The sequence below is a fragment of the Eptatretus burgeri genome, chromosome 2 (assembly GCF_056783735.1).
Source record: "Eptatretus burgeri isolate ZD-2024b chromosome 2, Ebu_testis_v1, whole genome shotgun sequence".
Taxonomy (NCBI): Eukaryota; Metazoa; Chordata; class Myxini; order Myxiniformes; family Myxinidae; genus Eptatretus; species Eptatretus burgeri.
The window spans coordinates 8,355,628-8,370,627 of NC_140962.1; the positions used below are offsets into that span (position 1 = coordinate 8,355,628).

General features: G+C 41.1%; 1 protein-coding gene across 3 annotated transcripts in view; it reads right to left on the bottom strand.

Annotated features, from left to right (window-relative positions):
* The window catches only part of BRMS1L (BRMS1 like transcriptional repressor), a 64,672-nt gene that overhangs the window by 24,042 nt on the left and 25,630 nt on the right, over positions 1 to 15,000 (bottom strand). For all 3 annotated transcript variants that reach the window (XM_085862177.1, XM_085862184.1, XM_085862169.1), the window contains exons 3-4: positions 5,696 to 5,823; positions 3,190 to 3,269 (exon numbers count right to left, since the gene is read on the bottom strand). In XM_085862177.1, coding sequence (XP_085718303.1) covers positions 3,190 to 3,269; positions 5,696 to 5,823 — 208 coding nt within the window. The remainder of the gene's footprint in view (positions 1 to 3,189; positions 3,270 to 5,695; positions 5,824 to 15,000) is intronic.

Genomic DNA, 15,000 nt, shown 5'->3' on the forward strand with positions numbered 1-15,000 from the left:
TTATTTCTATCTTGTGAATATTACTTAACGCGTGTACATGAGAGAATAGGAAACAACAAAAACAACACAATACCCTGCCAATTGTGAATCTGTGTCGTTGCCTATGACCCTTTTGCTTCTGTTTTTGTTTTGTTTCCGGTTTTTCTCATGGGGAATGATGCATGCCGGGAGATAAAGGCATCGTCCGAGACATGAAAGACCCAAATAATATCAGACATGGTGTATATTTCCTCCACTGATTTTAATAAAGATATCTCCCGCATCATCAAAAAATAATTTTTAATCGTGATGAAATGATCATCCGAATGATCCGAATCCAGGCCGAAGTAACCAGAAATTGCGTATACAGTTGTCAACAAGTTATAGGTAAAGTCAGAAGCGAACGTAAGAATAATTCTACGTTCGCTTCTAGGCTTTGTCTATTCCATATTAGTGAACGTAGTGAGCTTCATACTTAACGTGTGCATATGAGAGAATAGGAAACAACAACAACACAATACTCTGGCAATTTGGAATCCGTGTCGTTGGCTATGACCCTTTTGCTTCCGGTTTTTTTTTTTGCTTCCGGTTTTTGGCATGGAGAATGATGCATGCCGGGAGATAAAGGCATCGTCGGAGACATGAAAGACCCAAATATCAGACATGGTGTATATTTCCTCCACTGATTTTAATAACCATATCTCCCGCATCATCAAAAAATAATTTTTAATCGTGATTTACATTATTTGATCGCTGATCCCGAATCCAGGCCGAAGTAACCGGAAATTGCAGCATCGAATGTAAGAATAATTCTATGTTTGCTTCTAGGCTTTGCGTATTCCATATTAATTTTGCTGCACGGAGTTAAAGGGCGAGCCCATATTTCTGTACAACCAAAAATGGCCGCCAGTCTACCAGTCGGCCATCTTTGACAGATCACAAAATAAAGTGAAGTGAGGTGCATGTGTATTGTGTATTCCATCATGTACTGTGCTTGTGCCAAGTTTGAACAAAATCGGACCATGTATGTCTGAGAATTCGTTGGGGACACATTTAAGTAACAAAACGTCCACCAGTTGGCCATCTTGAATTTGACCTCGAAATAAAATGACGTGTCTATGCAGGCCGTCATTCATCATCTGTGTGCCAAGTTTGAACAAGATCAGTAATTGCATGTCGGAGAAATGGTTGAGGACGTGTTCGATGCCAGGTGTGTTGTTTTGTACAACTAAAATGGCCGCCAGTCTACCAGTTGGACATCTTTGATTGCATTGCGAAACAAAATGATGTGCAAATGTATACCATCAGGTGTGGTCTTTCTGCCAAGTACAAATATAATCGGTCCATACATGTCCGAGATACGGTTGCAGATGCACACACAGACAGGAAAATCGAGATAAAATTCATAAGCCCCCATTTCGGACAAAGTCCACCGGGGCCTAATAACCAAGGCAGGTCGGGATCCTTTCTGCACACGTCTTCTGAACTGTGAAAATCAGCTACATCAACAGGCGGTGTTCCCACTGATGCTTGATCCATCCTCCACTTTTGATACGGTGAATTATGCTGTTCTCACACAAAGTGATCGACTTTCTGAACACTTTGACCTCTGTGATAAAGTCCTTTCTTGGTTCCAATCATACTTTATGGGCAAATCTATAGCAGGGTCCATATTGTTAATTCTTTCTCGAATGACCAACTCCTAAAATGTGGCGTACCTTAAGGGTTTGTGATTGGTCCACAACTGCTCAGCTATTATATTTATGGAATTGAGCAAATCATCAATCGTATCCACTATCATACATGTGCGAATGATATTCAATGATATGCAATCTTTGACATTACCCGACCTGGTGACGCTGCTTGTGCTCACATAAGTCTTCCTAAATGTCTTGAAGACATTCAATAATGGCTGGAACGTAGTAAGTTGAAGCTGAATTCCAGTAAATCTGAATTCTTCACAACTTCTTCACCAAACCACTATAAACAGCTTTGGAATTATATATTCAGCTTCGATGGTCAGGAGATCCCTCATCCCCACCTACTATCCAAAATTTAGGAGTGATGTTTGATCATGACATGAGGATGTTTGATCGGGTCCCACAGTTGTTTCGCTCTCTTAATTGGCAGATCTACATTTTTAATCACATCAGGAAGTATGTGAATCGCGGTACTTGTCAATGTAGTCCGTGCACTGGTCCTCTTGAGGCTGGATTACGGAAGTTCTTTACTTGGTGTTATCACTAACCAGGATTTGTATCAATTACAGGAAGTGTAGAGCAAGTGCACACCTAATCTTTCAGCAACAAAAATGGTGCCATGTAACTCCCATGTAAACCAATTATACTGGCTCCTGACTCCCATTTGCACAAAGAATACAAAACAGAATAATTCTATAAACGTTCAAGTTCTTGTAATCTTCTCTTCCAGCATACATCTCATCATGTTTTACACAATGGAGAACGTCTTACTCACTTCGTTCGAGAGCAGCAACTCCCCTTGTTACCTTTGCCACCAAAGGTGAAGGAGGTTATGTTTTCACCCCTTACTGTCTGTCTGTCTGTCTGTCTGTCTGTCTGTCTGTCTGTCTGTCTGTCTGTCTGTCTGTGTACAGGATATCTCAAAAAGTTATGGAAGGAATCAGATGAAATTTTGTGGGTGACAAGGACGAAATGGTTAGATTTTGGTGAAGATCCGGATCCGGATCCGGATCCGGCTACTAGAATTATTTTTTAAAGTGATTCTTCACCATTGAGAGATCAGACTAAAAACGATACATAAAACGATATCTCAAACAGTTGTGGACGGATTCGGATGAAACTTGGTGGATATGTTGGGTGTGTGACAAGGACGAATTGATTCGGTTTTGGTGAAGATCCAGATCCGGATACTAGAACTTTTAAAGTGATTTTTCACAATTGTGAGATTGGGCACAAAAACGATAGAAACATATTTCAAAAATGTATTGGACCAGATATGGTCTCATAGATCAGGCATTACGGGGATGAGGTATGCGCCCTACCGAGTGCTCTTCCAGTTGTACATAAATTCCACAGGAAGGCCGGCTTATAGTTCTTCAAACCTCACTTGTGGCTGTTTTTCATGCCCTCACCCCTTTGCACCTCTCTCTTTCTCAGCACCTTGAATACATAGCCAAAAGGCACTTTATAAATATAGTACAACTATTATTATACATGGAGCAGTGCTCACCTCGAGGTGCTGTGCTGCACTTTGCACCTCACAATCACGTTTCCGTTCAATGACCGTGAGACAGAGCTCATGGTACACACCTGCACAAAGTTAAACATTTTGACCACAAGTGAATAAATGCAACAATCTTGAAAAAGCACTTTATCAAAAAAAAAAAAAAAGCTAAATTTTTAAAGGAGGAGGTTGGAATAATAACAAGGGGATGGGGACAGTGTAGAATAGCTTTCCAACAATGTGCTGCTTCTCCACCGCTCCCTCACCATATATATATATATATATATATATATATATATATATATATATATATATATATATATATATATATATATATATATATATATATATATATATATATATATATATATATATATATATATATCCTCACTGGCAGATGGCAATAGCTGTCAATGTAAAGTTTGTAAACAATGTCTTATTACTTGCTGTTGCTTTCCTGCAAAACTCTACACGTATTGTAGCATAAAATGTTGGTCAACACTGCAGTATGACAGTATAGCTGCAGTAATGTTGCATATCGAGCAGCACTGATGATTGTGGCAGAACTGCCCACGTCAGGATTGTGACAGTGGCATTTCTTACAAAGACGAAGAATGTCAATAACGCCATTATTGCACATCCTGATCTTGCTATCATAGAGATAAAATACAGCCAATTAATTACCTCCACCACCGAAGGAAGGTAAAGGTTATGTTTTCACCACTTTCTGTCTGTCTGTGTGCAGGGGATCTCAAAAAGTTGTGGACGGATCTGGATGCAATTTGGTAGGCAGGCTGGGTGTGCGACAAGGATGAATTCATTCTATTTTGGTGAAAATCCGAATCCGGATCTGATAATTTTAAAATGATTCTTCACCATTAAGAGATAGTGCTAAACCGATATATAGCACGACATCTCAAAAAGTTGTGGACAGATTCGGCCGAAACTTGGTGGACAGGTTGGCTGTGTGGCATGGACAAATTCATTTGATTTGGGTGAAGATCCGAATCCGGATATGGATACAAGAATTATTTATTTTTTTAAGTGATTCTTCACCATTGAGAGATGGGGCCAAAAACGATATAGTACTGTAAAGCATGATGCATCAAAAATGTATTGGGCCCAATATGTTCTCATGGATCAAGCATTACGTGGCGGAGGTATGCGCTCCACCGAGTGCCCTTCGAGTTGTTAATGTTACATATGGTATAACAAACTTTCTTACAAATTATGGTGAATGTAGTACCACATACATCAGCTGGAGTACGGAAAATACAACATACCTCATGGTTAAAATAAACCTGTTTGACATTCCTATCTGAGTATGTGCTGGAAAGGTCAAAGTTTTTACCCTAACCATGAAGCAAAACTCAGCACAATCCTTTTCAATGTAGTTTCCAGCCACTCATATTTTTCCCCATTGGTGGAGGTTTCTCGATGTCATTGGATCAAGTCATGTTTTTGGCTCCGAAAATATTTTCAGGAGTCGTCGGATTTTTCCATCCGTCTGTCTCTGTCTGTCACACTCTTTTTGCTGGGATGCCATTAAGGCGTTACATCTAGCATTTGGCTAGGCCTCTCCAGACGCGCAGTTCATCCTGGCATCCAGCACTCAACCAGTCCCATCGCTTCGCTGACGGCAGTTGAACACCATAACCCAAATAGCCGACTATCTTACATCCGTAGGTGATGGGCTGAAGGCCAGACACTTGGCGTCGGAATGACGAATTTCGTAAAATAGTTGTGTTGTAAGACGGCAACACGTCTGGGTCGTCATTATGGCGTTACGTCTACCGCTAGGCTAGGTCTTTATAGCGGTGTATTATTCATGACTCAAAGAGAAGCGGCATATTATTTCAGAAACAACTTCTGATAACTACTAACAAGCCATAACTAATTACCCGGCATGACAATTGTAGTAACATGATATTCCCTTTGTTGTGACTGCAAAGTTATGCGATGTCTCCATCTCTCCAGCAATCTGTGCGCGTTGCAAACAAGTTATGTTGTTCAACTACCGTCAGCGCAGCAATGGGTTCAATTCATCTATCCATTAGGAACATACTCTGTGCAGAGCATTGGTGCTGCCTCAGCAGTCTCCTTGGCTATTGAGCACAATCCTGGACGGGTAGCCACTCCAACACAGGATACCAGCAAGCTGACACTCATTTTGCCGACCTCGGAAGGATGATAGGCAGAGTCAACCCCACTTGGTATTAATTCAACAGCTGAGTGGGATTTGAACTTAGGATCCAAGGATTCCAAACCCACCACCCTAACCGTTAAGCCAACACCAAGCATGTGGGTTCAATGCGAAACAAGTAAAAGTATGATGATAATCTCCTAATGTCCTTGTTGAGCATATGCGACATGTACAACCTCCATTATGAGATCACAGAAATGATCATATTTTTCCCCTTTCATGCACATAACCCACAAATAGTGTACATCAACGATGTACATTTTAAAACTTCACACTCATTTTATTAGAAAGACGATTCAGTTGGGTTACCTGCAACTTCAATGTGGGTCTGCATATTCCGCTGGAGCGCAGCAAGTGGCTCCAGGTATTCGAGTGCTTTTCCTGCACGAACCTCCTCCAGTTTGGAATCCACTTGGCTGATTCTCTCCCGATACAGCCTTAAACAAAATGGATGTACATCAGCAGCAGCATCAAAACACCTTGACAAAGCTGCCTATTTGACATCAAAAAAATGATTTAAAAATAAATAAATAAATAAAGAGAACAAACAGATGTCTCCTCCTGTCAGCCAAATGCTATCAGAAGGTGAACAAATGTGTTATTTATCTACAACATACGACAACTTTAATATATGATCACATGGGCCATCCTGGATGTTTATCAAAAAAGAAGAAAGGGCAATGCACTCGTGTGCTCTTCGTTGTTCACAAGCAAACTGCAAAAAAGGTTTAAAAAGAATTGTTCAATTTATTAATTTGTGTTCTCCATATTCTCATAATAAAGGTTGTTGAAGATTTGATGACAAAAGCTCGATTGGTAAGAATGTTATGGCCTGAAGACACACTGAAGCTCAATGGTAAACTCGAGGGGGAGCACTCGGTAGAGTGCAAAACCTCCGCCGCCAATACTGCTGGGTCACTTAAGTGAACCTGATATCCTATTCATTGTAGGTCAAAACGGATGAGACTCCACTGAACCACGATTGAATAAACTAAACTAGATCGACGCGCATGTCAAAATGCCCCAAAAAAAAAAAAAAAAAAAAAATATCGAAATTTTTTTGAAAAAAAAAAGTTGCAAAATTTGTTTTTTTTTCTCTAACAAATTTATTTATTTTTGGTTGTAAATCACTTAAAACATGTAGAAATGCAAAAACAAAAATTCAAATATTTTTTCAAAATGGCCGCCATAGCGGCCATAATGGACTTTGGACCAAGTCCAAAATCTAATGGCATGATCCTTGGACCATACCTAACCCCCCGACCAAGTTTCGTCGAAATCTGTCCAGGAGTTTTTCCGGAATACTGTTCACAAACAAACAAACAAACAGACAGGGGTGAAAAACAGTAACCTCCGTCCATCTTCGATGGAGGAGGTTAATAAACTAGTACGTGTCCGTAAAAAATAATAATAATAATTATAATAATAATAATAAATAAATATTCCAATCGCGAGCAACAAACAATAACCACACAGGCCGTTTCTTCGCTCTCGCGTGCCCGTACGTGCGTGACGCGGAAGTTCGCATATCACAGTTACGATGATTCGCAATTTAGGTTTTAATGGCCAATTATTCAATTAGCGCCAACGTGTTTTGCCTTTTCGCAATGTCATCGCAAGGAAAAACAAAAAGAGAAGAGAAGAGAGAAGAAAAAATTACTTCCTGGTTCGGAGCATACCAGCACTCTGATGTTACCGAAATTTATGCACAGTCTAATATGAAAACGATCATAACTTGCGGCATTGTGTTTATCTATAAATGCGCATCAGAAATCGAGAAATTATTAGAATACACGAAGTCATCACTCTCTGAAAGCCCGTACGTTGTAACCCGTAATGGGGGACGCGGCTGAGCTTCCCTTCCCCATCGGCCACGCCCACGCAACAACGTGTCTTGTCATTGGTTTGGTAAATAAATGGCCATAACTTGGGAAGCACTTGTCCGATTAATATCAAACCTTGAAAAGGCACATCCTCAGGTCCCCAGCAATATACCTGGCAAGTTTCAATTAGATCGGACCAGTGGTTGTCGAGCAACAGCAGTCACACACACACACACACACACACACACACACACACACACACACACACACACACACACACACACACACACACACACACACACACTGCTGGAATTATAAATAGATAAAGAAACACAGAAGCGATTAAAAAAACGGGGTGTCTCACGCTTAATGCACTGTGGCCGGGCTAATAAAGGCTATTTATAGTCACTATGGCTTGACCGTTTCACAATTTGAGCCAATATTTAATAATTTTCTCCACATTCTCATAATAAAGATTTGTTTTGATAACAAAAGCTCAAATGGTTAAAAAAAAAAAAAAAAAGTTATGGGACACACACACACACACACACACACACACACACACACACACACACACACACACACACACACACACACACACACACACACACACACACACACACACACACACACACACACACACACACACACACACGTCTCCATCTTTCAGTCGGGAATTTCTGTGCTGGCATCAATAAAGACCAAAGCGAGGAACAAGCTGAAGTCGAGCACGAGTCTCTCAAAGATATTGCCGAGAATTGAATTGTTGAGTGCAAATAAGCAGCAAGTCTTTACATCAAGTTTTGGCTGTTTATCCTGACTATAATTTATGGACCGGTGTTTGTTTGTCAACCTACTCCTACAGTTCAAGGCTGATTACATCCAGACTTGCTACATAGGATTAGCATGAGCCCAATTAGTGTATAGTGGTGTTTATGACTTTGCTGTTGGTTTTGGAGGGAAGGAAGCAAATTCTCTATGTAAATGTGTATCGTGTAGCGCCACCTCCAGGTGGGGGTAAATTACAAGTTTCCACCATTTACAGCACAGTATTCCCAGGCCCCCCTAACAAACGGACGCCAACGTTGTCAGACGGAATGAAAACCCGTCATTCTTGTTACAAAAACAGCTAAAATTGATGAAAAAGCGGCCGAAATTGAAACCAACACAGTAATTATATTACGGTCGCAATAGCAGATATAATGGAAACCAACACGTTTATTGTACACACAAGAACTGTCATGACGGAAACAAGAATGGACAATCCCGAAATAGATTGGTGGGGAACCGAAGAAAGATTGGTTATTTCCGTCACGAAACGTCCGAGAGCGAAACAAAAGCGGTTCATTCCGGTTACTGTAGTGCGAACAAGATGGCGGATGCAGTAGAACGACCTGTTACGGTATGTAAATTATTAGTGCTTGTGCCTCGAACATAAATTTAATAGATAATATATAGTGGGTAGTACCTGATGTAGTTTTAACAATTTATTAAACCGAATTTTGTTGTGATTATAATGTTTGGTTTGCCTGTATTTCGAGCCCTCGAGTGAAGGATCGCTAGTTGTGTATGCCCAGTTCAACATAGGGGATCGTGTATGGGATCTTTTTACAGTTTTTACTTCATATTAACTTTGTTATTTTATTGGAATTTGCAATTTATTATTACTATCAAATTTTACCTCTTGCAAATATAAACGATCAATCGTCACTGATCGCTGCAGCACGGGGGCACGAATTACACGAAATGTCAGCCACACATTAAGTCAAGAGGGCGTATTTATCGCTGCTTGCATAATATCCTGTACCACAAACGGGTTTTCATTAACAGACATGATATATTCAAGGCAGACTACGTTAAAGTTAACTTACCATAACTTCAAGAACTTTTCAAGCCGCCATGTTTTCCACGTTATGGTAACCGGAATGAATCGCTTTCGCTTCGGTCTCCGGCGTTTCGCGACGGAAATAACCGATGTTGATTCCATTCCCCACCGTTCTATTTCGGGATTGACCGTTCTTGTGTCCGTCACGACCGTTCTTGCGTGTAGAATAAACGTGTTGGTTTCGGTTATATTTGCTATTGCGACCGTAATTACTGTGTTGGTTTCAATTTCGGCTGCTTTTTCATCAATTTTAGCTGTTTTTGTTACAAGAATGACGGGTTTTCATTCCGTCTGACAACGTTGGTGTCCGTTTGTTAGGGGGGCCTGATTCCTGTCCCCACATTTCCAGTGCAGTGAGGTGTTTTGAATTATAAACAGTAGGTATGTGTTTGCTTCATGCATGTAACCCGGGGGTTGTTTTTGCCTATACAGAGCTGTCAGTTGCCTATACACCACCAAAATAAAGGTACGCGTTAGAGGAACGTGTTGCTTGCTTGGAACATGATTGCCCGTAGTTCGGGTACTCTGCTAGTCTTGTAAACAGAGAGATCTATGGTTTCAAAAGTGGGGTTAAGCAAACAGTTCATGTCTGTCCATCTAATCAGTTTATAATCGAGGAACAACTTATTTAAAATCAGATGTTATATTTTGAAAACGAACCAGAACATGAACATAAAAGACAAGTTTGATGCACTGCCCTCTGCTGGTCAGGGAAGAAATTTGGAATTTGTTCATGTTGCCAGTGATAATTAACCTACAAAACACACACACAACCAACCCGTCTCCTGGTGCTAAGGACGACGGACTAAAAATAACAAATGGACACACTAAATAGGGGAGTATCGATGGAGGGTATCTGTGCACCCCACCTCCACCCCCCCCCAGCCCCAGGACACTACTAAACCAACTTTTTTCGTCCTATTGCACATTTGAGATGTACACAAAAAAAATTTCCAGCACTGGCGATATTCAAGATGGCGTCCAAAATGGCCGCCAAAATGGGTAAAATAATAGAATACGGTATATAACATCTCAAAAATGTGGCAAATTGGAAAAATAATCATTGGGATTTGTTTCCTGATAATTAGTTACTAGTTTCTGATAATTGGGCTTTGTTGCCATTTTTTAAAATCCGAGATGGCATCCAAAATGGCCGCCAAAATAAGCAAAATCAGAGAAAACTTGAGGGGGAGCACTCGGTAGAGTGCAAAACCTCCGCCGCCAATACTGCTAGATTACTCAAGTGAACCTGATATCCTATTCATTCAATTTGACGTCAACAGTGCTCACAGAGTTATAGTTTGCAACTTTCCCTTTTACATACTCAATTCATTCGTCATAACTAGATTCCTTGAGACAAAAATTGATTTTACATGGGTATATCCACCTGAAGTTCCAAAATCAGCTGCAATTATAATTTTGGCATGTTTTTTTGTTGGAAATCACTTATAACATGTAGAAATGCAAAAAAAAAATAAAAAAATAAAAAAAAAAATCGAAATTTTGTTGAAAAAAAAAAAGTTGCAAAAAAATTTTTTTTCTCTAACAATTTTTTTTTGGAGGGGGGGGTTGGAAATACTTAAAACATGTAGAAATGCAAAAAAAAATAAAATAAAATATTTTTCAAAATGGCTGCCATAGCGGCCATATTGGATTTTGGACCTAGTCCAAAATCTAATGGCATGATCCTTGGACCATACCTAATCCCCCCACCAAGTTTCGTCGAAATCCGTCGAGGAGTTTTTTTCCGTAATACTGTTCACAAACAAACAAACAAACAAACAAACAGAAAGGGGTGAAAACAGTAACCTCCGATCTTCAATGACGGAGGTTAATTATATATAACAGCCAAAAACTGTGACAAAATTGTAAATTATTCATTGGAATAATGTGTTTCTCATCATTAGCAACTAATACCTCGTGATTGAATTTTGTTACAATGCTTAAATTCCAAGATGGCATCCAAAATGGCCGCCACAATTGGCAAAATCATAGAAAATTGTATATAACAACTTGAAACTAAGAATAATATACAGTAAATTAATACTTGGATTCATTGTAATATATTGTTACGTTTGAGTGGGGGGTATGCATTCAAAGGGTAATTAGGATGTTTAATTAGGTATGCCATGCTGTTCGAGTTTACCAGGATCTCGATGTAATAAGTAGCAATTCAGTGGTGATAAATTGTCTAGTAAATGTTCATTTCTTCAAGGGGGAAATGATAATTGTCACGTAATTAGATAGGGACACGGGATAGGGTAAGTGTGTCTGCGTAAACCCCTTTTAGTAGTCCCTGGAGGCTGGCCGTGACGTCACAGGACAGGGCTGCGGATGGCTCCGCCCCGTGATCACGATTGGCGGAAGGCGACGGCGGTGGGCCAATAAAACGGCTCGATTGGAAGTGACGAGGACGGGAGGATAAAAAGGTTCTGTTCGGGGTCGAAAAAGAAGAGGAAGAAGATCGGGACAAAAAGATCGTGTTTTTTTTGGTGTGGAGGCTGTTGCGCGGGAAGCGTACTTGTTGTTGTGCTGATTCGATCGTGTTCTTCATCGTGTCTTGGAGCCTTGCTGAGCCTCGTGCCTCACCTTGGTTGGCTCTGGGGTTCTGCTGACTCGGAGTACGGGGTCGAACGGCGGGCGGACCTGCCTCCCTCTCCTGCTCGCAATTTGGTGCCAGAACTGGTTCCCTGGCGGCTGTGAGCGGACTTGGGCCAAGACCAGGAGGTCGACAGCACCACGGTTTCTCCTGCCCCCCTGACGAGAGCAAGGCCAGCTCGTCCGACGCCAATCCAGGGACAGTTGCGTCCACACCACGGTCCAGCCTGACCACCAGAAGTAGCTACGGTGTGTGTGTGTGTGTGTGTGTGTGTGTGTGTGTGTGTGTGTGTGTGTGTGTGTGTGTGTGTGCGTGTGCGTGTGTGTGTGTGTGTGTACGTGTGTGTGTGTGTACTTGGCGCCTTAGAGGGTTTGAGAATTGTATATTCATTGGAATTGTCTGTGTTTTCCCCACGCCCGATCCCACACCATCCCGTCGAATTGCCCCGGATCCCTCTTCTTGCCGAGTCTTGTTATTTCTGGTTAATAATAAAAACAAATAAACATCATCAACTCAGTGAAAAGTGACTCGTGCCACCTTCCTCGTCCCGTTTGCGGTAGAGCGATTAGAACCGCCATGTTTGGGTTATAAATAAATAAACCGCCTCCATCGTTTCGGCTCATTCTACGTTGGCGGGACTGTTCAAGTCCCGTGGACGTCACAATATGTTCCTGATTATTAGAAACTAATAGGCCTATGTGGTGATTTATGTTTTGTTGCCATCCATAAAATCCAAGATGGAGTTCAAAATGCTTTTAAAAATGGTAAAATCATCATAAATATCAAATGTCAGCTTCAAATTATCATTAATGTAATCATAATAGAGGGACAGAACCATGGAATATTCGTCTTGTAATTTTTATCAAGGATGTACACTCAACCCCCGCTTTATTGCGGTTCACCTATTGCTCCCCCGGTTCATTGCGGGTTTTCCCTTGGAACGTAACTAATTTTTTCTGCGGATTCCCCCAGTATATCGCGGTAATAATACATAGAATATAAATTATTAAAGCAAAAAATTATAACGCGTGGTGCTCGACCAGTCACACAACGCACGAGACAAAGTTTCGCTTGTGAACTTCGAATATTTTCTACATTTTTTCTCCAAGCCCTATGATGCCGCCCAAACGCCCTGCACCTTCTAAGGCTTCTGGAAAGGAACCGAAGTGCCACAGGAAGGTCCTGGGACGCTCCAGGAGAAGGTTAAGGTGCTCGATATATGCTTCGGGAAGGAAAAAGGTTTGCCGCCGTTGGACGAGCACTGTTCGTATGCAGCACCTCAAAACCGACCAGACAAGATGAGTCGATCTCCAGCACCTCAAACCCAATCACTGCAAACCGACCAGACCAGACGAGTCGATCTCCGGTACCTCAAACCCAATCACTGCCAAACCGACCAGACGAGTCGATCTCCGGCACCTCAAACCCAATCACTCCAAAACCAACCAGACCAGACGAGTCGATTTTTGGGGGGGGCGTCCATTCATCGCGGATTTTCACTTAGCGCGGGAAGGTTTTGAACGTAACCCCCGCGAGAAACGGGGGATTACTGTATATTATTGTTATCGTACTTAGACTTGAAGATGGCGGACAATTTGAAAGCCAGGAAAAACGTGCGCGCACGAACGCAGGCACACCCCCCTATGCACTTTGAATACTTACATACACTCAAGTATTATGTGTACTAATCTTTTTTAGTATATTGTTTTCTCTTTCCAAGTTAGATTAGTTGGCTTAGCAAGACTGTAGCAGGTCAAGATCAAGATCACAAGTCAAGATGTCAGACAAGCAAGAAATAGTTTAATGTAATTGTCAAAAGAAAGTTGTTGAAATGGAAAGAAAACGCAAACGGGAACATTGTGTTATTCATATGTCTGGAATAAAGCATGGATCGTTCACATATTTTTCAGACATGACGAATCCAAATGATAGATTGGCACTTCTCAAAAATATATGGGATCGTTGCTTAGTTGAACCACCAGGTTCTTCATATTGAATGACAGATATCTGTCAGGGCATTCCTAATGAGATCCAGGAGAATGAGGGCTATCACCGAGGATGTGACCAAAGATTTACCCTGAACCTACATAGGTTAACAGCTTGTAAACCATCTAACGATCCTGAAGCTCCTGGACCATCTACCAGCCAAGAAGGAACGGGAAAGTGCAAGAAAGCATCAGAAAAGATCATTTTTGAACCTGATTGTATTTTCTGCAATACTGAAGGCTGAATCCATGTAAAAAAGGCAGGCATCGACACAAAGGAAGGCACCTCTTCATTTGAACGTGATGGATGGCAGAAAGTGCTGCAAATCGCAGAAGAAAACAATCATGATTGGCTCTTAAGGCGAATCCGAGGATTTGATTTGTTTGCAGCAGAGGCCCAATACCACCCAAAATGCAGAAAGCAGTATACAGCCAATCCTGCACAATGGAGGAGCGGAAAACTGGAGGCTGTTGCTCAGCAAGCAGCATTGGAAGCTGCACATGAAGCATGCTTCAATCATGTGGCAAAGTACGTAGACGAGACAATAATCATTGGACGTAAAGTAGTACAGCTATCTTCGTTGCATCTCCTCTACATTGCAAAGCTGGATGAGACAATTCCCCAATCCGAACTATCGTGCTGACAGACTTAAACGCAAACTAGAAACTCATCCTGTTCTGTGCCCAAAGCTAGCCTTCACCAAAGTAGAAACAGATGACAACACCTGACCATTTTACCTGGTCTACAGCACCGACATCACACTTGGTGAAGCAATCAGTGAAGCATATCAGTTGGCATCCAAGGATTCCATTAAAGTGGTGGCTTGAACTTGGAGATGATAACACATCTGATGATGAATGCGACTACTCGAGCCTAGACTCCGATTCTGACAAAGACTGATTCTGATACTCCTGCAGGAGTCAAACCGGATGTATGAACTGTAGTTACAGGAGATAATTTTTGGAGATTGTTCTCTGTGGAATGCCATAACGAAATGGCATTGTATGAATCATCACAAGTGTTCCTTGTATAATAAAAGTTTGCTCGCATAGTTTGATAAGTGGTGGACAATCGCTGTATAAAATGTCCATTTTTGTACCATTATTCTTTCATCAGATATTCCAAGATGGAATACTACAACTTAGTACTCAACTTTAAAAAAGTAGCAACTGAATTAGAATAACCAAATATTAGTTACTAATGATAAGAAACATTTTATTCGAATGATTAATTTACAATTTTGTCAGTTTTTGGCTGCTATATATAATTTTCGATTATTTTGCATATTTTGGTGGCCATTTTGGACGCTATCTTGGATTTT